This window comes from Pangasianodon hypophthalmus, chromosome 14 (genome assembly GCF_027358585.1).
Source record: "Pangasianodon hypophthalmus isolate fPanHyp1 chromosome 14, fPanHyp1.pri, whole genome shotgun sequence".
NCBI lineage: Eukaryota > Metazoa > Chordata > Actinopteri > Siluriformes > Pangasiidae > Pangasianodon > Pangasianodon hypophthalmus.
In genome coordinates this window covers 18682580-18706562 of record NC_069723.1, presented here as the reverse complement: position 1 = coordinate 18706562, position 23983 = coordinate 18682580, and the positions used below count along the sequence as shown (strand labels likewise).

The following is a 23983-nucleotide window of genomic DNA, read 5'->3' as shown; positions in this document are numbered from 1 at the left end:
TATACTATACTGACTGTAAACAATGCACAATTTACCAACCCCTTCTAATCCATCCATCTGTGAAAAGGGACCAGACACAATGAACACAATGAAGCTGCTTATCTCTCATTGATGTCTGATTGTTTAGCTAAACCCTAATGACTCCCTCGTGTCTATCTGGCAACCATCCTGAAAAACCAAGTTATGCCCAGGTTCTTTTTCACAAGAAACAAGACTTTGTACTCCGAGGCCAACAGTGTGCTATAAACGGCAGATTTCTCTTCAGGTTCTCCTCACTGGTGGTCATGTTGATGTATCTATACTAAACACGCCAAGGACACCCAAGTAAAGGAACTGAAACACACTAACCGATGCATATGTCTTTATTGTGATTGTTTGTGAACATTTCTCAGCTGGCGAGCAATCAGGATATGTGATATACGGACTGTAGATGTAAACACAACACTGAGTGAGATGAACACTGGACTCTCAGGTGGGGAGAGTTTGGAGTGACACAAAAATGAAAATGCATTAATAAAAATACAGCAACAACATTAAAGGACGAAATGAAATCGGATTGCACTGTGATTAAAAAAAAAAAAAAAAAAGTGTTTTGAAATAACTAGATGTATCCTAATATCTCCCCAAAATTCAGTATCTCACCATCCTCCACAACACTTGAAAGCTCTTAGCCCAAGTTTAGTCGATCAGCCAGGAATTGTTTGACAACAATTTGCTTTAATTTTGCACTGTAGCTATGGTGGTAATGCCAGCAATTTACACCAGGTTCCTTTAAGTAATCTTAAACAGTCTTACTTATGTGGTTTCTGACAGCTAAAAGAGTCGGCGGTCCGTGCTGAAGCCGGCATCACTTTCTTTCTTAGCACAAAATTAGGTTGTGCTTCACACAGATTTATGCAGGAGGCGTGGCTCACAGGTAGAACGTTAATTCTTAGTTAGAACTGATTCAGTTTATAATAAACTGTTTTAGTAAACTATTTATGCACAAATTGCATTACTAGGCCCAACACTATATTTGTCAGGCAAGTGTGTGACAGCTTAGGAACTCTCGAATTTCACAATGCTAAACTATAAGCTATAACTTGTTAGCTACATTAACCTTGTAGGTCTAGTACAAAATAGTACAAAATACAAAACATCAGGCACTCACTGTATCTTGGCTGACTGAGTGAATTTGGGGCACATGGGCCGAATGATTCCTTTATAGTCTCCGGTATTCGCACCACAAAATGTGCATAGACACTGTAACGTTTGTTGTTGATACACCTTTTTGGAAATATTTTCCTCCCACATAACAGTCAAACAGGTGAATAGATAATCAACTTGGCGAATGTGCATCTTCAGTAACGTCTTTAGTAAGACCAAGTTAAACGTTCTTACTTTGGTCACATTTGAATGTACATTCATGTGTTAATAATATATTAAGCAAAAGCAGCTATTTAATCAAAAAGAAAAAAAAAAGATGAAGAAAAAAAAAAAACACAACCCAGAATATACAAACATATAGATATGTACACACCATATTCACACATATAATCCTGTTTAAACTCCCCTCACTGCTGCAGGGCGGGAACAGGAGCACTCCTGTTTCCGTACGGCATCTAAGTGCATCTTAATTTCACCTTGACCAAATAGCCCCGAGTCTGAACACAGACAAATCAGAACGTGGCATTTGGCACTATGCCGCATACTTTTGACCATCCCCTACTTTTGAAGTCTGTTATTTCGCATAAGAGTAACCCTCCTGCTTTCTTGTCAATGTGAAGAAAAACACAATAATCACCAAAACGTGATGATTTTCGTTAAAGGTAAATGAGCACTGTTAAAACAGAGATGCAATGTGTTTCTTCAGGCATCTTTGAATGTGTTAATTCTTACACAAGACTCATTTGGAAGCTGCTTTACATAAGCCTAGGAAAAATGAGGAAACACTCCACAGGAAAAACATTTTATCTCTTTCATTTGTCTCTTTTTGAAAACTCCCACCATACTGGTGCATTCCCCAAGGCCGTTTTTTTAAAATCTTCATCTCCTTCCTATACACACTCTCAAATGTCTTGGATTTCCTCTTGACTTTTGCATGTGTTCATGTACGAGTTTCTATTGGCACTATGAGCAGCAGCTTTTCCAAATCCAAGCTTTTTTTCCCGCTCGCAGGTGGAGAAGGTCAGGTTGTAGGGTCAAAGGTCAGGGGGCTGAGGTTAGCGGTCGAGAAGGTAGACGACGAGCTCGTAGGTGGCCATCATGATGGCCGTGTTGGGGATCTGGCGCACTAGGTGGGTAGTGAGGCCGCGGTACAGCGCTTTGAACCCCTCCTCCCTGAACACCATGCTCACCGTCTGCAGGAACGAGCGGTACTTGGTGCCTTCCTCTCTCAGCCGGGTCCGGACAACCTCTGCACAAGAGAAACAAAATAAAGCTTAGCAATTAAAAAATAAAGCTGCAACTTTAGAATCATTCGAGCCTCATTTGAGCCTTATCTGACTAAATGGACACAGTGAATATCAGTAGCTATTAAGTTCTTACACTTCACTTTAGATAATTAACTTAAATAATTAGGGTTATATTATCACACTATTCTATTCTATTAGTGTTCTGTGTTCACACTAAGTGACAAAATGACACAAAACCCAGAGGTGCCATCAAAATCCTAGCATGCACAGAGAAAAAAAAAAAAACAAACAGAATTTTACCACAAACAACTAGCATACATCAGTAGATGAAATGGCTAGAAAAAAAAAAAGTGGCAAAAGTAAGAAAAAAAAAAAGTGGCAAAAGTCTGGTGTGACACTTTTTTTCCTAGTCAGAGTTCGGAAATTCAGAGTTTTACTCAAATACACCAGACTAGCCCCCACAAACGGTCTCCTCAACCCTGAGTTCAGCAAGTCACGTTAAATCAAAATGGCTGCTCACAGCATGATCAATAAACAAAGCAGCACTTCTAACCTTTACATGAGTTATGCTGTATATATTAGTATTTGCTTTAGCTCAATCAACATATTAGCTTGTTAAATCTATAACACTGACTATATAGTTCACTGTTTTTAGAAGGTAAATATAAATCACTCATCACAGTCAGCTGGCTAGCTTGTTGCTAACAAAAGACAAACATGGAAGCATCCATGTTTTTTTTTCTCCACTTGGTAGTTTGAAAGCATGGGTGTCAAAAATTACGTAATTCCAAGCACTGACTTGCCACTTCCAGAATAAGGCAAATACAACATTAATAATAAGATCCTCCATTTTTATTTATTTATTTATTTATTTTTTTGCAACCAAAGAGACCACAATACTTTTCACCACATTTGGTTCTACTGGCTCACAAGACCAAGGTTTGTGAATTTACAGGTCAAAGTTCACCTAGATAAACTCAGCTTGACGCAAAAGTCATTCAGGAACAGATGCGTCATTCACATCTTGTGTCCCCTTCAGTGAAAAGCGTACTTTTCAGGTGGCTCACTGTATCGCAGTGGCAAGGTGATAAAAATGATAAAATGTTGGCAACTCTGATGACCATTCATTTCCTTGGCAAGTTCATACCAGCGTGCTACATGTGACATTTGACTTGAGTCTTTCTCAAATTTTTGGTGAGATTGAGTTAAAGATGTTGGTTTAATCCTATAAATGTCATATCCAGTGAATACCGCAGTGGCAGGGCAACAGTTTGATACTTTGATCTGTCATTATTTCATTATTTTGGTCATAATCTGGTTGCTGTAATAAATTTAAAGGATTTGTTAATTAAAAAGATTGGCCATGGCCATCACACTATTTTGTGATTTTGTGGTTGTGTTTGCCCTTTAAAAAAAAAAAAAAATCCTATTCTTTTATGCAACATATAATTTGAGTTACACAATCTGACCGGTTTAAAGTGCGCCTTCGGCTCGTGCCTACATCCAAATCACACTTCCTTGTGTGTTATGCTCTTTAAGTCGACCACTTCAAGAATGCATGGTGACCACGTCACCTATACCGGTAATAATGTTAGGACTTTTCCAGACTATGTCATCATGGTACACTGTCACCCAGTTTCATTACAGTCATACATATTCACAGTCCGTGTGTGTGTGTGTGTGTGTGTGTGTGTGTGTGTGTGTGTGTGTGTGTGTGTAGAAAAAGGCCAGACAGCTCTCCTCACCGTGAGGGTAAGCTATACAGGTGGCACAGGTTTTGGAGGTGGCGGCTGCCATCATCATGTACATGAAGTCGGATGCGTCTCGTGTAGTCTCCTTCTCTTGGTCCATGCGAGTTGCTGCTCTGGTCTCCAGGAGGCGCCGTTTGATGCTCTCGTAGATCACAAAGTGGACGACTGTCTCCGAGATCCCGGCGTAGGATGCGGACATGCCGCGGTAAAACCCACGCAGACCATCTGTCTGATACACTCGGCGCACACACTGCAGCGCACTCATCCGCCGCTCGCCACGGCTCCTGAGAGAGGAAAGAGACCAGTAAAAATGTAACGCTTTTCTCTAAGTAATTGTAAGTATAATAGTGAAGGTTAGGATTTGAATAATGAGAGCTGTGGAGCACATGATCATACGCCATATTATAAAATACCATTTACCTGGCGTCCAGCTGCAGGCGGGTCTTGATTAGCCAGATTGGATTGGTTGCAGTGATGGCCGTGAATCCTGAATGCAAACGAGATCAGATTTCAGATTCACAGAACAAGCTAAATTTTTACTGAAGTACAAAAGCAAATTTTAATTGTGATCAGACACTATTAATGTGTAAAAGGGTGAAATCTGTTTGCAGATATCCAGACACAGAATGCACGTAAACAGGACCATTAAATACGGAGTCCATATTTTTAAATATTCAACTGTCGAGCCACTTCTGACTATCATTTAACAGTAATCATGTAATCGTAAGAGTGTTTTGAGGCATACATGTCATTTTGCAGTTGGCAATCTGATCCTTCCTCTTTTCCCTACTCAGAAAATCAAAACTTTTTTTTTCTAGGTATAACTAAAGTTCCTGCTCCCAACACTCAGGGCAAGGCATCAGAGCTCTAATGTAATTAGGTGATAGTGTATTTGTTTCTTCAAAATATAGATAGATAGATAGATAGAACATATTTTAAGTGAGGCAAATAAGTGAAAAGTGGTAAAATGAAATATGATTATAGCCTCATGAAATATCAGGGTTTCACTTTTCCACCCCCAGTGAAATTATGGACTGTAAGAAGCCTAAACAAACAAACAAACAAACAAATATCTAGAAACCATTTTGTAAGCCACTGTAAGCTCAGATTAAAAACTTAACCATTATATGAAAACTAGGTGCATTTAAAAATGTGCTGTAGCTGTGAATAAATTAAGAATTATAGCTGAATGGCAATGAAAAATAAGGTTTAGAAACACACTAATAATTTATTATTTCCAGAAAATGAATAACTGCTTCCTGAATGACTCCTGTAATAAAACTGTAATACCATACAAGAGTTAGGGAGTACAAAACTGTTGTATGCCTGCAAACTCAACAGATACAACAGATTTGGGGAAGGAAGTAAAGTTGCGCTCTCATCTTTTTTTAACAACAACAACAACAACAACAAAAAAGCTTCTGAGTCACAACAACCAGAAAAAGAGATGTGAAAAGAGATGTTTATATAAAATCACAATTTCTGTTTCCCTGCTGAGAATGCAGATCTTTATCTAAGTTTCCTGCTTTCCATTTTATTGAAATATTTGTGCTGTGTTCAGTGCTTGTGGTGCTAATTTGTTGGTTGGTGCTGTATTTTCGTTATTCCCGTGAGAAGTTAGTAGACGTCAGCCTCTCTGATGCGAAACAAGAGCATTTAATGGGAGAAAAAAATTTCATCGATCTCAAACACAAGTACTAAATATCAGGATGCGCTATTCGTGCCAAAAAATAAAAACACGAGAGCTTCTTTTCTCACTCACCATTTTCCAGTGTTGGACTCAAAGTCCCAGAATGCAATGCAGCTAGACAACACAGTTACACCGAATTACAGGAGAGACTCATCTTTCTTAGTTAGTGGTCTAAGAGACGACCAGCGCAATGACGTTTGAGGTATTAGCATGAAAGCTGAAGCTTTAGCAGATGATCTGTTTGAGCTGAGTACACAGAGAAGGAGGACTGGAAGACTAAAGCACTGCTGCATCACTCTCTTTAGATAGAGATTAAATGAGAGTTAACACCTACTGGACCAACATGTCAATGCTTAAACTGGAGGAGAGAAAAAAAAAAGTAAACTCAGAATTGAATTACAAACTAATTCTTAGATGCCACTGAGGAGAACGTTAATTATAGAGATGAATATGAAAGTTGTTCAAAGTGGATTTTTCCTTTAAGTCTTGTGACTGAAACAAACGATGACATTTAGTGAGTCGAGTGGGTAATAAATGATGCAGTGCTGTCACAACACTAAACTAGAGGCTTCCATTACTGATGAGGTCTGTGCTGTGTGTAAATGTGTGAAATGACTGGTGAGAGATTGAAGGTGAGAGATTTACCGGCCATGCCAGCAGACACCATGTGCACCTGTATGGAGTCGGGCTCCAGCATGCTGTTCATTCGCTCCTTAGTAGTGGAGTACGCCGCAAAGTAAATCGCCCTGGAAACATAAAAGGAGAAGGACGTTAGTGCGCGCACAAATAAATCATGAACACACACTCAGAGCTTGGTTTATCTGAGTGCCCTGAGATAGCACTGCATTTTAATAATGTAGATTTTCAGCCTTCTGTGGGTGTTGTACTGTTGATATGGTGAAGTTTACTGTGAGAGACATTAATATTTTTTGAAGGAGTCTCCAGTGTCACCTCAGGACAGGAAAGTCTTTTATAGCTGGTTATAGCTGCTATAACATAAGTGTTATTATTTAATTAAAAAAAAAAAAAACTGCTAGCAAATTGCTGTGGTACAAGAGGAGTAAACCACGATGAGCCATCACAGCAGCCTGCTGTTGATTATTTTCCTGTAATAGCACAACCTATAATCGTCTTTTACTCCTTACATAATCGACTGTCATATTTGTGATCTCAACTAACACTAACAGTACTCAACACGACGTTAATCTATTTGTTTACTAGACATAGTATAGTTATTGATTAAAGTTATTAAAAGCTATTGATTAAAATACATGTTAGAGAAGTTAAACTAGTTTGCAGGGTATTACTGAATGTTTCCTTAATGAAAATGATGTGTATATTTAATCCACTAGTTGTGGATTTTGATTAATGTAACCATTTGTGTTGTTGTGGTGTTGTGTTTACTGTCACGATTAGTCACAGTGTATGATCACACAGCTACCTCACTGTCGACTTTTCCAAATTCCAGATTATCAAGTTAAAATGATAAAACTATATTTTTATTCCTAAACTGCCTGATTTCAATTCTTTGCAAAATAATTGCCATTATTATCGATTATCTTGAGATCACTGAGAAGTTGGCAAAACATTGCACACACACAGTAGCAAGATGTACATGCACGCTGTCAGAGTCACCACCCTACACAGCACTTAGCCCAAACATCGCATCACTAAACAAACACACTAATGTCTCAGTTAACACAGGCTCTTCTGCCACATGTGCATTAATAGCCTCCGTCTTAATGCCTCCCTGCTTCTCCCACCAGGTCATAAGTCAGCTGGAAAGAAACCAAAGAGAGTCGATGATGAACAAACACCTATCTATCATTTAACAGGACACTGATGAGAACACACTTCTTCATTAAAGCACAGACGAACACAATTTGTTCTCCTCCAGTGGACTTGCGTCTGGTTTAGGCTGAACCTTGGTTCGTGTCATCTCTATACTTGTTTTCCTGACAGCTCTTAATGCACCAGTGTACACATACTGCCATGTCAGCTTCAGGAAAATGTGAGTCAGCAAATAACCATTTGGTCTTCTGAACCGTTTAAATCAGCATCTCTCTGTCCCAGTCCTAGAGACACCATGCACTGTAAAGCACTGTTTTTCCAGGTAATGATCAGATAATGACTAGGAAATGATTAGTAAATGATCAGGCAATGATTGGGTCATGGTCAGGTAATGATTAGATAATGATTAGATAATGATCAGGAAATGATTAGATAATGATTAGATAATGATCAGGAAATGATTAGATAATGATTAGATAATGATCAGGAAATGATTAGATAATGATCAGGAAATGATTAGATAATGATCAGGAAATGAATATGTAATGATCACGAAATGATTATATAATGAATATGTATTGATCAGGAAATTATTAGAATAATGATCAGGAAATGATTAGGCAATGAATAGATATTGATCAGGAAATTAGTAGATAATGATCAAGCAATGATCAGAAAATGAACAGGCAATGATCAGGCAGTGATCAACGATGCTCTACAAGTCTGTGTTTAAATGAGTTATACTGTATATACAAGTATTTAGATTAGTCAACATACAGACATATTCGTTCGTTAAATCTAAAACACTGACTATACAGTTCACTGTTTGAGGAAGAAAATATACATCACTCATCTGAGTTAGCTGCCTAGCTTGTTGCTAACAAAATATGAACACAGGGGCGTCAATTTTCCCATTTCGTCTGTCGAACGTGCTGAGGTCGCAAATGATGTTATTCCAACTGGCGAATTACCACTTGGGATGTTATGCAGCATTATATTTTACATAAACTTGTTCATCTGACTTTTCAAACCTGTGCCAATTCCATATCTCTGACATGATATTTGAACCTTTCTTTGCTCAGTCCTTGGTGAAGTGATTTTGAACATCGCATTAAAAAATTAAATCGAATTAACCAAATTAATTGTGAAAATTGCCCAGCACTACACACAAGGGCGTTTTAAGGACAAAAACCTGACAAATGTTTTGAAATAAAACAGCTGAACAATGTCTTGGGGTGTGGTAACTGTGGTATGAGCGGAATAATTGATGCCGGTCTGTTGAAATATTAGAAAAATAATGCACACCCGAGGTGGTAATGTGGCCACGACGCAAAGCGGGGTGCATTACTTTTCTAATAATTCAACAGACTGGAGTCAATTATTCCTTACTTAGCTAATGTGCTAATTTAACAAATACATGTTTGCACTGGATGGCCATTTAAACACCAGGCCATGTTGAACATTACTAAAATAATCAGAAACTTTTCACAAGTGTAATGTCAGCCAACATAACTGGATTTTCAAGGTGTGATGTGAGTGACATTTACAGACAGTTGGAAAGATAAAGACAGAAATTGCAGTGCAAGAGAGACTCTCTGTATCTGACAAATCTTATTGACATTTTGTAGCCATGTCCAAAGGTGTTGTGGAGGAAATCAGTGCACTCATAAAATCCTACAATGCACTAGTATTACTGTCTAAATGAACAAAGAGGGTGCGGTGATATTTTAAATGTTTTTACAGCAGTGAAAATCACAACCCATTATTATATGTGAATAGTCACTTGAATTGAATGCCTCTTGTTTGCTCATTAGGAATCTAAATCTATATTCTGTAAAGGTTCTTTGTGGAAACACTGACTGTTAAAATCCATATATAAATGAAGTAGAACTGAATTAATCCAAAGCTCAGAAACCTATAAATAATAACTATGTGGATCTAATGTGTTCTGTTAGTGCAAAGTTCAGGAATTAAAAGCTCTATGGCTCTAAAAAAAATAGATAAATTATTATTGCACATATTAAAATAATGTTCATTAAATAGCCTAACTCTGTACTGAGGTGCTCTGTGGTATTTATTTCACAGATAAAGGGATCTATAAAAGTTTGTGAACCCCTGCCTTACAGAGAATAGAACACCCATAATGCATTTTTCCACATGTAGAAGCTGGGAGTAGTCTGCAAAGTCACAGAACTGGAAACCTGGAGCTTCTGAAGAGGTAGGAGTCTTCCTCCTGAACATACCCTACCAGGCCATAAAGCGATTAATAATTAGCTGATCACTTGGATCAAAGACACAACTTCTTCTGAAACGTTAAGCTAAATTTACCTTGGGGATCTAATCTTGACCTTTAACACTTGAACCATGTGCACATCTTCCAACAGCTTCATCTCTGATGACCTTTAGCCTTATTAACCAACAGTGAGACCAGAGTGATTGTCTAACAACTCAAGAGAAATAGCAGGACCAATATCCCTGAAGAGGCATGCCATAATGTGTGTGCGTGTGTGTGTGTGTGTGACATTATAAATACAGGCAGTTTCTAAATGCACCACAGTGATCTTCAGCCATAAACACTGGTGGCTGTGTGTGATGTTCAGCACAAGACAGTGTATTACTGTTCAGTCTGTGCTCTGTTACCAAAAATAGAGCTGTCCTCAACCCGGTGCTGTGACATCACTCCTTCATTTGAACAAAAACACTGTTTTACAACTCATTTCACACACATATATGGCTTATTACCCCCAGCAATCTGTGAACCCTTTACTCACATTGACAGTACTCATACTCTGAACCAAATTTATCTGCATGCAAATTAATAATAACACGCATGTGAGTGCTACGAGTAGCTAATTCAGGATCTTAGCAGAGTTTCAATGCCTTGCTTGCACTTACATAAGCAGTATATCACCTCAAATGACATGATTCTCAGCAAAGAAGTATTCACAGCTCATATTATTCTGCTGTGAAATGCTAGTCGAATGCTTCTCTGCTCCTCACTCCTGGATCCACCCTAAGTTATTCCGAAATCTTTTTACATTTTGCAATATTAATTCTCTTTCCTCACAGGAGAGTTTCTGTCCCTTTCATTTAATAGATTATTAAAATCTCATTCATTCAGATTGCCCTCAGGCAGTTCTTCTGATTTAGGTGTATACATGAAGATTGTTGATTACAGATAATCTATGAACTGGATTCATATTGGAGAATAAGGCTGAAAGTAAAAGTAGAGTATGTCATTTTAGGTAAGTAGTTTTTGTACACGCACACAGTGAAATTTTTCAGAATGAGCAAATGCCTCATATAACTCTATAAAAATCACACCATGCCTTCAGCTCACAGTAATTCATACCTGAGTGAAAATAAAGATGCAAGTCAGACTCGAATATAATCTTTTATGAGCAATGGGAGGAGAAAACACACGTCATAGTCGAGGCATTGGCCACAGGGCTTGTCCCAAGAGTCTGGAAGCCAAGGGCAGTATTTTAAATGATTAAACTTAACTTCAGCTAGTTACACTGGCTGTAAAATTAAAAAGTCTTATGCATAATCTGATAATTTGTATTTCACAAATTCATAATCACTGTAACGTTACCTACTGCTGTGAAAAACATTTACATTTATTCATTAGCAGATGCTCTTTTTCAAAGCTGACACTGATACTAAGTTTCCACTGACCAAGTGTGAGATAGTTGTAGGATGAACAGAGAGACACACAGCTAAACCCAAAGGTTGATGTAAGTGCTATAAAATGTGTTGCTGCGTCAAATTATGACTAATTTATTTTTACAAGTCAAAGAGTTTTCAAAAGAGTGCTTGTGTTGACAAGCTGTGGGAAAATTACCTAGACGGGGCAACTCCTACTAGATTGGGTCCAAGACCTCGGAACAAAGAACGAGGGCCTTCCTTCTCCAATATCATCCTGAGAGAGAGAGAGAGAGAGAGAGAGAGAGAGAGAGTCACTGTAAGAAACATATCTGAAACACGTGAGAGTCTGTCTTTAACTATATTTGTGATTTTTTTTTTTTTTTTGGGTAAAGAAGATCAAATTCAACTGTACTCTTCGAAAATTTAGAAAACCCATACAAGTTCTTCAGTTCTCCTTCTGGGAGAAAATTTAAAGGTTCTATATAAACAAAGTGTCTCTCAATCAGAAAAGTTCCCTTAATTATCCAACAAACCCATAAAGATCCCCAGAAGAAGCTTTTTTTCTGAGAGAGTAGTAGCTCCTTAACCCAGTTAATTCCAGAAGATTCATAAATACACCACAACAGAATGACAGGGTGGAGCTGATCGAGTATCATTACTCGCATGCACAGACACACCAGAGATCTTTATCTGCCAGGACAAAATCATCTTGTGCTGAATACCGAGTGCTTAATATTTAATGGCTTCAAGGACATAATGTCACCATTCACCTCACAGGTTTCCAGGATGAAAAAAACGAACAAGTCTAGCAATAATAAACGCTTCTTTAGGTTTACAGCAGAGGTGTAACAATAATGCGAAAACATTCAACAGACTGCTTCATAAAATGGGTTACGTACAAACAATATGGACAACTTCTATAAAATGACATTATGTTATTATGTTATAAAATACTGCTTATATTATGTGAGGTGTAACAGACTTTTTAAACTTATTCAAGCCAATACTCTGTCCTCTGAAAATTAGCTTCCTCTTTATCTTGAGCCAGGAGAGTCTAGAGTGGTTTGAAAAACGCAAATTTTTTTTCCCCCGCAAGCTAATGCACTAGCATATTAGCTTGAAAGAAAAAGGCTATGCTAATATTTGAGCGCTAATGTTTAATTAGGTTTAATTTTATTGAATTCTCATGCACAGCTTTTGTTTCACTATCCAAAATTATATTTGTTTCAATTATTGCACTTTCATCAGGTTGAATGTTTTAATCAACTGAAGATGCAAACCTAAAGCACGCATACTCACACAATACACTGTATTAAAAGTGCATCGTATCAAGACACCACTGTATCGTATTGTATTGAATTGGAACTGTGTACGTTGTTACTGTGTTACATTATAAATACTGCAACACAGTAACCTTTTTAATGAACTTGATATTCTGCACAATCTCCTTATGATCGATGCTCAGAAGGAGAAAAACACCAGATTTTTTTTTTTTATTACCAGCAATTTGGACCAGCGATAAGCATACAAGCTCACACCCTTTGGGACTGAACATTTTATGGAGCCAAAAATCCTGTAAGCATATCACGGGCTGTTTTGGCTTTGAGCTTTTCTCTGCAACTCCCTCACAGTGCATGTGAGCTATCCAAAATTTAGGACAACACAAAGTTAAACAACAGCAAACAGTTGCGTTGACTTCGTTACTAGTCATACCTGACACTGCAAACATAATTCCATTCAACTGTCTTGCATAATACTGCAATATGATAACCTATCCTCAGTATTGTTTATTGTTCCCTAAAGTTGACAGCAGTGCAAATACATCTGTCAGACTTGGGCATGAAAAAAAGAAAGGCAGAAGTGGAGTGCCAAACAGCTTGGCTCTCCTGGGATCCTGAAGTGAGCTGCAGAAAACGAAGGGTTGAAGAAAACGAGCGCAGCGATTGGCTGGAACAGGGGGAGTGTATGAGTGGGACCAAGAACAGAACCGACTTTCATACAAAAACAAAGAATGACAGAGTGAGGAGGTAGGATTAAATATGGAATGTAAATAACAGCAAAGTGTAATCTGAGTCGATATAAACAAAATTTTTAACAAACCATAAGAGCAGGCCATCTGACACAACATAGCTTTGCTGAAGCAAAATCTCTCTCGTGAACTCTGGATTCATGTCCAGAGTCGTGTTTTGGTAGTGATATCTCAGCCAAGCAGGCTGAGAGTCAAAGCCACCACAGCAAGCATGAGTGTGAACCTGGCAGGCTTTGCACACACACTTTCCTTCTCATGTCACAGGCAAAATGCAGTCTGAAAGACTCGTATGATAAAGTAGCTGCTTGCAAATGTACTTTTTTTAAACAACATTAGATTCTGTACACTACACTACAGTGGCAGTGGAAGGATTTATTTACTGTGTGTGTGGGGGTGTTTTAGGGAAGGGGTTGGGGAATGTCCTAGTGTGGTGTGATTGTGGGCAGAACATCCTGATGTGGAGTGATTTTGAGTAGAACATCCTACCATGGTGTCATTTTGGGTCTAACCTCCTGGTGGGATGTGATTTTGGGTCCGACAGCCTGGTGTGGAGTGAGTTTAGGTCTAACATTCTGGTGTGGAGTGAGTTTAGGTCTAACGTTCTGGTGTGGTGAGATTTTAGGTCTAACGTTCTGGTGTGGAGTGATTTTTGGTAGAACATCCTGGTATGGTGTGATTTTTTAAACTTGTTACCACCTCATAGTTAAAACAATATGTGCACTCACACACCAAAAAAATCCTGTAGCAATGCTTCCCTTGCCTTTCAGTTATGTGAGGCATAAAGCACGTTGGTACATGCTGTTCTAAGAAAAATAATGCACATTGGGGTGATGTAATGCAGAGTAACTGTTACCATCCTGAAGTTGATTATTTTCCAATAACAGCAAGTCCCAAAGTGTTTGTCTTATACCAGCTAGAAACACTTGTTCCCTCACCATCCTCTCATATTTTCTCTAACATGAAGTTGATATGATAAAAAAAAGAAAAAAAATCCAGCTTTCCATGAAACCACAAAAGCGCCGACTCTTTTGTCCTGAGGACTTTCCCAAGGAGGAAACCTAAAGGAACAGCTTCAACAAGTAAACTTAAAGTACAGACTTGATTGTTAAAAAGCCCTGGAAAGTCCTTACAAAAATGCCAACGCTTCACCAAATCAATAATTTCAGCTCTGCTACCGTATTTTTCGAGTACTTTATTAATTCCAGTGAAATTCTTTTTTGAGTCTGCATCCTGAATGTGGTCTGCCAGTTGATGGACTGAGTTAATATCAAGTGCATATCGTTGATTATTGGGTACACTTAGTAGCTGAATTTCGAAATTTGGACCCAAGTATGGATGAATGGTATTTTCCTGAACAGCATTAGAATGGGTTCTGGTTAGTAAGTGTACACACTGAAGGAAGTGATAAAGTACAAACTTCAGGCAGTGCAAGGGTCCGGGTGTAGTCACTCGGGTCATGGTGGCTCCATTCACTGTGCTGAGCTGAACGCCGGAGATGTAGAATGTTATGGAGGAAGACTGCAGCCTCGTCTTTACCACCTCCAACGGACACGTCAAAATGGCTCCCACCGTACCACCACACCTACACACAGAGAGAGAGAGAGAGAGAGAGAGAGAGAGAGAGACAAAAATACAACTTATTATGGCTGTTTCAGAATAGGAAAATAATCTGTTTTACATTTATTCAGCTCCACTTTGTTTATTAAGTCATCGCTAGCTACCTCCAGATAACCCCTATAGTGCACTGAACACATATTGCTACACAGGCAGAAAGTTGAAGTTCTCCAACCAGATAAAGTCAAACTTAAGAAGCATTGAATGTTCTTTTGTCCCACATTATGACTAATACCTTCAGCTGGATATTACGTTTGCCTCAACTTGTTCTGATCAGTTGCTGGTTAACTTTCACTTCCTCAGGGATGTAGTGTGCTGTTATAACTCTTGCATCTATGCATAAGTAAGTGAAGCAATACCCAAAGAAATATTTGGGAGATGTGGTTTAGAGTCTTCCTTGCGAGTCTTCCTCACACATATCCTTCAGTCTACTGCAATGTATTGTTTATTATCTGCCTAAGCGTGAATAGTTGGAGCTGCTGCTGGCTCCTAAGGCTGTTCCGGTGCTGGTTAATTGTCTAACTGCAGTGACACACCCCTTATTTGGTTTAAAAAAAAAAAAAAAAGAAAAAGGAAGAGAGGAAAAAAAAAAAAAAAAAAAAAAAAAAAAAAAAAAAAACCTGAGTACATAGCATCCCCTCAGACTATTTTATTCGCTTGCTAAATGTTAAAATGCTTCATTTCAAATAAAACGAGCATAATAAAATTCTTATATTTGAATTTGAAATTTAATTCACAATCCTCTACGTAACTTTTAGCTCCAAATGGAAATTTCAAATTCAGTAATAACATTTGCATTTGTCGTTTGATGTAGTGGCATTGACATTCCATTTACATGGAGATTTGGATGCTTAGTAGTTATCTCTATACAAATGATAATACAAACTGGAAAATTAAAATGTATTTCCCAAACTATGCATGTGATTGTTTTCTGTATGTAATAATACATACTTTATTTACATGTGCACTCTCTAATAAGATATGTGCAATTTATCAAAGAGAGCACCATGCTATAAAGACAGCAAAATTCAAATGTGAAAAGGGAAACAGTGAATCTTTGATTTGCCTTTATAGTGTAATCTCACTGATTCTCCACAGTATCCATGTGACACATGTAATCGGTGTTATGTAGGTATTTAAAGTCCACATGAAATAGCTTCTTAGCTGTGGCTTGATTCCGTACTTTGACGTATTACCTTCTGAAATAGGAAGTCAGAATGATGGCATTTTGAAGTGCTTGACTGAGTTACACAACAGCCATTTGGCATTCGAGATACATCGCACTCCTTCTAAATTTATACAAACCTGACAGCAGCTTAGCAAGCTAGCAAAGTATGGAGAATTAAGGTTTTATTATTGACACTTATTCATGGACAAGCTCAGGTGGTGTATAAAGACAGAATTGTGTTCTCGATCAGTCTGGCAGTCTGAGGAAGAGACATTTTCCAGAAGAGCTCTAATCTGAAAACACCTCACAGAAGTGTCACCTAATCACGACCCCAAACAAATTCCTCCCTCTTCAGCCATTCCGGCCATTTTTAATGAATAACATGCAGGAACAGCCAAAAACTCACGATGAACCATGTTTACTGCTAACCCGCTGCTACTGTAGAACAAGCCCGCCTTCAGGGGCAGGACTTATACACTCTAGAGTGCATTTAACTGGACCATGGCAAAGTTTTGACCAAATATGGATCATCAGATATTTTTGATTGTTTTCCCGGAAGTGATGAACTATAAAATTAACGATGAGAATGATAACACTGAGGGACAGGTACAAACTTCTCTGAAACACCTATTGTGATTTCAGGGACAGTTATTTATTCGATTCTATTTATTCTATTCTGTTTACAGTGAAGTCTTTGCAGAGAAATACAATCAGTATAATCAGATTCCCTTGTAAAAGCATGATGTAAACTGCAATGGCTTAAACCCTATGCTAAATGAACAGGGTAACACTGGCTTCCTTTTCTTGCATTTCTTCTCTTGAAATTTTGTACTAAACACTTCTGTGACCTTCTGGATAAGAGGACGTGGAGAAAACATGGTTGTAGTCCATTAGCACTGCTGTTTACTGAGTGGTTCTTGTATGATCAGTGACGAGTATTGTATTTATAATGACTACTGTGCTAACTTATTGAGAAGTGGAGAAGTGTAGTGTTTGAAATATGAATGGATTTGATTCACAAGCTGAGTCAGGAAAAATGAGTTCTTTTAAACAGGCTTGTTCTGGGATTAATCTGTGTTTAGAGCAATAATCAATATTCAAATTCGTATTAATACAGATATTTCACTTGTGACATCAATGTTTTCATTTAAACTATACTGCTCTTTAGTGCACACACAAGATATATGCATTTTTGTACATTCATTGTCCTGTCCCATAAACACAATTGAACTTTTGCTGAAAGATTTATCGTGATTTATCGCAACCCTGCTTCTGTTCCTCTTCCTCAGCTTATTTTTATTTTACATGAATTTTTCTCAGTTTCTTGTAGTGCACTGTAGAGCATAGTGTCTTGTAAATCTCCAACAGTCTCTCAGCTGTTTTAAAATACCATCTATTCATAGTCATATTCATGTACTAGTACATAGGTTAAATGTTATGAATGTGGAATGTTCAGTGCTGGTATTTAGGTCCTCACCATCGAGCAATACAACACAAAATAAAACCTGTTCATATGAATGCTCATTTCCCTAATGACAGACTTCAAATTCACATCAAGACTACAAATGAACACTGAATATCTGACATGCACGTACACACACGCACACCTATACACACCCCTCCAGGTCTACATGATTCAGCGTTTTTTTTTTTTTTTTTGGTTTGTTTTTTTTGCATTTGCATAATGCATAACATAGCTACAGTTGCTACACTCGCTACCCCCCGTTTATTTGCAGCCCAAATATTTCTTTGGAAATTTTTATAGTTGGAAAATACACACAATGTCGTCCTTGGTCATGCTGTTTGCAATTTTTTATTATTTATTTTTTTTTTAAACCAGCAATGACTCATACCTTCAGGATTCACATGCGCAAGTCTAAAAAACCCCACTATGTTATCATAATACTGTATCTAATCATACACTTTATTAAATCAAAAAATTATCTAGGTAGTTTACTAGCTAACACTAGCTAGCAAGTTCCATATATAGCAATATACAATGTAGATGACTGCTATAAGACAGGACATTAATTTCCATTTGTAAACAGTAACCTCAGATTGAACACCAGCTAAAACACATGCATCAGTCTAACAGGGTAATCAATTTCCACCAGTCACGAGCGATCACAGCACGCCATGTGATATCACCTGAGTGTGGACTACTGGTGTTTGTAAAAAAAGCAGGACAATGGAACCAGTTACCTCTAGATATCTCCCAGCCCTATATTCAACAACCTTACATTAGGCATTTTGGAGTATTATTTAACAATAATCACAAGAGCTGTGTGTCTAGATGGTTGAAGGAAAGAGCAACATCCAGGAGTATGTATCTGACTGCCTGCATGTTGTGTGCCTTTTGCTCTTTGCTCACTGTGGATTAGCTGTGAGTCTGAAACCTGTTTGAAAGTTTTTTTTTTTCAGTTACTCGGAAAAATTAAGACAAGCCGTAATTCGGCCAACTTCGCTGTCATCTGTCTCACTGCAAACATGTCACCGTGCGGTATTTTTAGTCCAGTCAGAGAAAGAATAAAAGGTAAATGATTCAGTGCTGAAAAACGAAGAGAGTTTTAATTTAATTTATTTTAAACTTTAATCCCAGCAGCAAAGCACAAAATATAAAGCATGACTGTTTTCTCTCTCTCTCTCTCTCTCTCTGTAAGAAAATGGTGGCTTAATTTTCACCAAACGTACGTGCGTGCATGCAGTTGCTACACTAGCGCATTGTTCACACACTCGCTTGTGTATCTTATGTACATCTGGAGGATTAAAAGCGCCGTCCACTAGATGATACATCAGAGCCAAAACATCTCTGTCCATCCGGTTACCAAGTCAACTTGCAAAGTTTAGCAATTTCACGCACAGCAACATTAAACAAATTGACGAGCACAATTTCTCTTTAAGACTTTCTGCCATCGACATGATTTGCATCTCAAATCAAAAATCCTTACCGTACATTCAAAAATATGCAAAATCCAGAGGAGTGGAACTCAGACCTTTCATTAGGTTTAAAGAGGTTTTTAAAATTCAAACCCTCACTGTAATAAGAAAACTGTTGTGTATTTACTCAATAACAGTCTAGAATAATATATAAGTATGCGATTTGAGACCCAGCATTAGATTGTTTATGCAGTTGGGAGCACAGTGTCACATGGTAGTATACAGCCTCCACTATTTACGCTGTTACTGCACCACACGGAGGCGTCGCATTAATTTCTGAGGAGGTGCCAAATGACCACAGGGTACATGCAGCAATCTTGGGTGTGTGTACGTGTATCAGCAAGTATAAATCTTTAGCTAGTGTGAAGTGATTTTGTTGCTCATTGTCTGTATGCAGCAAACCAACAGTATGGTATTACAGGAGGAGACAGTTAGCTAGTTAAACATGCCGTAAGTTATCTCTCCACCTCACACAGATGTTGTGAAATGAAGTTTAAATGTTTAATGTGATGGTGCAGTGGATCAAAGCTTAATGTTTTGCAGCCTGCAATTTTGAGTGCAATTAGGTAGCTGTTCAAATACTAAGCATTATTCAAATAATGCTTTTTGAATATTAACCTTGTCTGAAATGCCCATCTCTTATAAAAGCTCAACAAAACGCTTTGCCAAGCTTTGAGCAATAGTGATTATTGGCATGGATGTTTCAGGAAGAAAGAATCAAACCCATTCTGTAGAACACAGAAGCTGCGTCTGAATATCCCTACTACCCTAATATACAGTAGGCGAAAACCACTACTCCAAAGGAGTAGTATGTCCGAATTCTCAGTATTTATAAAACAGTAGGTGAGAAATACCTGGATGACCTACTACTTCTGCCGAGATTCTGCAGTATAGAACCAATGGACACTGCGCTATCCCATAAGGCAACGGGACTGGCGCGGAAGAGCTGTCAGAATCAAAAATGGCGGAAGGCAGTGCGTCGGCTCTTTTTAAGTGTAAGTGCTATAGGTATTAAATGTTGTTCCTTGAGCTTAAACTGTACTTGCCACTGTGCTGTACTTCCAAATGTCGTCAAAACACTGATGAAAACCGTAAGTATTGTATAAAATCGTTTGCAGGTGCTCTAATCTGGCAGGCTCTTTAAGTTTTTGTGGTTATTATGACGTTGTAGGTCACATGACAACACCAACATGGTGGATGTAGTACGTCCAGATTGTATTCACGCTACACATATATACTGATCAGTACGTACTGTATCAACGGCCGAGCAGTAAGTACTGAATCAAATACAGTACATACTGTCACAGTACGCGATTTCGGATGCAGCCAGACTCTTTACTGCTATATACTCTAGTTCACACAGGAGTTGCCAGTAACTGCATCCAGTTCCTCATAGTACAATCACATGCCACATATCATGTCCTGACTGGACTGACCTGGGGAACCAGATCCTAATTATATTCTGCCTATGGCTGTTAGCACGCACGGACGACGCAATGCAGTGCGCAGATTTTCTCATGAGCAGTCTAGAAGGTCAATATTTAGGATTTTATAATCTGTTCTGTAATTTATCGAAGTGTGCATGACATCATTCTTACTCACAGGAAAACTTTAATATTAATTGTAAGGTTAACAGCTCAAGTCCTGCACAACAGTGAGCTGTCAATATGAATCGTATAGTGGTCAGTTATCCTATAGATAACCGGCATATAACAACCTATACAATAAGTCGTCTAAGTCAGGGTTCCTCAAACATTCTACAGCCAGGAAACCCTTTCAGTTAATAAATAAATAAATAAATCCCTCACGGGACATGTTTATTTTATTATTTACTATCATAATTTTATTCACTGATTCGTCTTCAGTAATTGGCCAGAGTTGCTCTGGGTCCGTAGCCTATCCCGTGCCACAGGATTTAAATATGTTATATGTAATATAACCAGAAGAAGGGAGGATAAATCAGTAGCCCTGTCACCAGGGACGCTGAGTTTCTTATTCATAGCTGTTCAGTGGACAGGTAGGTTCAGTAGCTTTATGATACAGCAGTTACTGGTGTTACGTTTTTTTCCATCCGTTTCTTCCATACTGACTTTTGTAACAATTTTTATTTTTTTTTTACTTACATTTACGGCATTTGGCAGACGCTCTTATCCAGAGCGACTTACATTTATCTCATTTATACAACTGAGCAGTTGAGGGTTAAGGGCCTTGCTCAAGGGCCCAGCAGTGACAACTTGTCGGTGCTAGGATTTGAACTCACGACCTTCTGATCAGAAGTCCAACGTCTTAACCTCAGCCTTTACCTGACACTTTACTTTTTACTAGTTGAACAAATAGGTTTGTATGCACAATGTGGAAGTAGTGAGGAAACAGAGCAAAGTACATAACAGTGTAGTGTTAAACTGGCATACAGCTCTGAAACACCTCGCACATGAGATGAAGAACACCACAGCTCATTGCCAAAACATTATATATTAATTATAATTAATAATTAAGACCAGCTGCTATTTTTAAAGAAGTGACAGAGGTGGGTTTTTTTTCGGTATTGTCATAAACACAACTACTTGCTTGTAAGCTCAAAGCACGTGAAATGAAATGAAAGCTTTTATATGTAAAGCACTGTAAAACTGTATTATTGTTGCTGTTGTTACTATTATTATTATTATTATGCCATGCTATTATTTACATTTACTTCAAATTGCAGCTCTGTCTGACTCAGACTACGACCAATAAAAATATAAATAAAAATAAAAAACAACACATACTTCTGAAATCTAGGACATTTAATTAACCAAGTATGTTATTTTAGGACAGCAGTTCCCCATGGATTCCAGATGAAAAAAATAAATGTGTGCCTCTATTTCATAATCTAGTTAGAAAAAAAAAAAAAAAAAAAAAGAAATGTAGGTCTATCCTGCTCCTGCAACAAGACGGCAGTCCAAAGCATACGACAAAATCAAGAACGGTCAAGCAAATCTAGAGGAGTTATAATAACGTCACAACTCTGCAAACACTGTTCAGAGGATAGGAAAGGTCAGAAGACGTTAGAAAGGCAATAGTTAGGCAACAGTTTAATTTAATTCGATAACAATTTAATTCGATAATTGTTTTTCTTTTACAGTATGCTCTACAAAACTTTTGTACTCAAGTGTATTAACAACACAGATGTTAGGTAAATAGGATCTCACTTAAAATGCAAGGATGCTGAGTAAAAAAATAACTATAAAGAAATAAAAAATATACACCAAGAGCCGAGTCTGGAATACAAATAAATGTAGTACAAAATTACATCTGGAAAATATATATTTATTTTCATTTCACACGTACTAAAAATGGCCTTATATAATTTTAGATATTATATTTTATATATATATATATATATATATATATATATATATATATTTTAGATTTTATGCATGTTTACTTTTAGTTCCTAAAAAAAATCCGAAAGAAATTTTTCAAGATAAAGAATGGCAAAAGTCATTCGTAATCATGGCAAGTATTGACGTATATTTTTTAAAATATACTATTTCATTGTTTTCATTAATTTCTTACAAATCAATTGTGTTAATGTCTGCAAATGCTAAAGTTTTCATTCTTTATCACAGATATCACAATTACATTCTCACACTGATTATGGAAAGAAAATTTTTAAAATAGGTGTCACTACAGTGCAAGTCACAGGGAGTGTGTGTGTGTGTGTGTGTGTGTTCTATAAACACATGTTGAATACAGACAGCCAAATAGATAGATAGGTACATAGATAGACAGATAGAAACATAGATAGATAGATAGATAGATAGATAGACAGACAGATAGACAGAGGTAGAGAGAGAGAGAGAGGCAGACAGATAGACAGAAAGAGAGATAGATAGACAGACAGACAGATAGATAGACAGACAGGTAGATAGAGAGAGAGAGACAGAGAGAGAGAGAGACAGACAGACAGACAGAAAGAGAGGTAGCTAGATAGATAGATTATTATGATGATGATGATGAAGTGGTGTATAAGAGATGACCCTACAGGTATGAGGTCTACACTATGAGCATGCCACGCCACGCCACTCACCCTCCAGCAAACAGATGAACCAGGGTGTCTCTCCGGCTCATCCTCACACATATTCCGCACTGCAGGTAGCTGGAAGCGGGGAGAGCTGAGCAGATCACCGGGACTGCGGAGGAAGTGGCTTGACCTTGATCCTCTGGCTGAACTTCAGCAGCGCCGCGTGGAGCTCACGCAGCAGAACAAAACCGCGACATGCAAACTCGCTAGCTCACTTAGCTAACTAGCCAAACGTGCTTACTCTACATACCTGCTCTCGGACAAAAAATATCCAGTTTTCCCCTTTTTCACAACATAAACACCGAGTCTGCAGCTACATAACGTTTAGCAAATAAATACGTAACACACAAACTTAGATCCTCCTTTCCACATTTCCAGCTCTTCCCCCAAACCAGGGACTTTACCCAAACTCACTCTTCGTTAGTAGGATGTATACCAAATTGAACAAACATAAAAGTGCCCTACATAGGGTGTACGAGACGCTCTTACAGTGTTGACTAGTGTCCTCTAGTGCACGAAAATAGGGAGCAATATCTATTTTAAAATCCAGCCGTTGTTGTGGTGACACTTTGCTGTTTCATGGACCAATCAGGGGGAAGCAAAAACAGAGCTTCTGATTGGTCGCAGCGTCTCTGCACGTCTCTTTCACGTGCTATGCGTGCTGCGCGTGAACACAGCTAGCCTGAAACGGTGAAAAAGGTTAAGTTTTCCAGCTTTAGCTCGAACGTGGCTAGGGTCGTAAACAAACCTGATAACCCTAACTGTTTCTAGACTATAAATAACATCTCTTTTGTCCCATGCATGCCGACAAATCAATACAGAATAAATACAGATGTGACTCCACAAAGCACAGCACACAGATAGGATTAGCAGTCCAAAGTCCAGAGAGAGACTGATAC

The 23983-nt window shown here is 38.1% G+C and overlaps 1 protein-coding gene across 1 annotated transcript; it reads right to left on the bottom strand.

Moving 5' to 3' along the window:
* Nucleotides 1–344: 344 nt before the first annotated feature.
* LOC113539046 (solute carrier family 25 member 36-A) lies at nucleotides 345–23931 on the bottom strand. The gene is made up of 7 exons (XM_026934597.3): nucleotides 23091–23931; nucleotides 14720–14884; nucleotides 11470–11547; nucleotides 6480–6580; nucleotides 4565–4631; nucleotides 4139–4428; nucleotides 345–2395 (listed from the first exon to the last, which is right to left on the bottom strand). The coding sequence occupies exons 1-7, from the start codon at nucleotides 23129–23131 to the stop codon at nucleotides 2202–2204; spliced, it is 936 nt and encodes a 311-aa protein (XP_026790398.1). The 5' UTR covers nucleotides 23132–23931; the 3' UTR covers nucleotides 345–2201.
* Nucleotides 23932–23983: the final 52 nt, after the last annotated feature.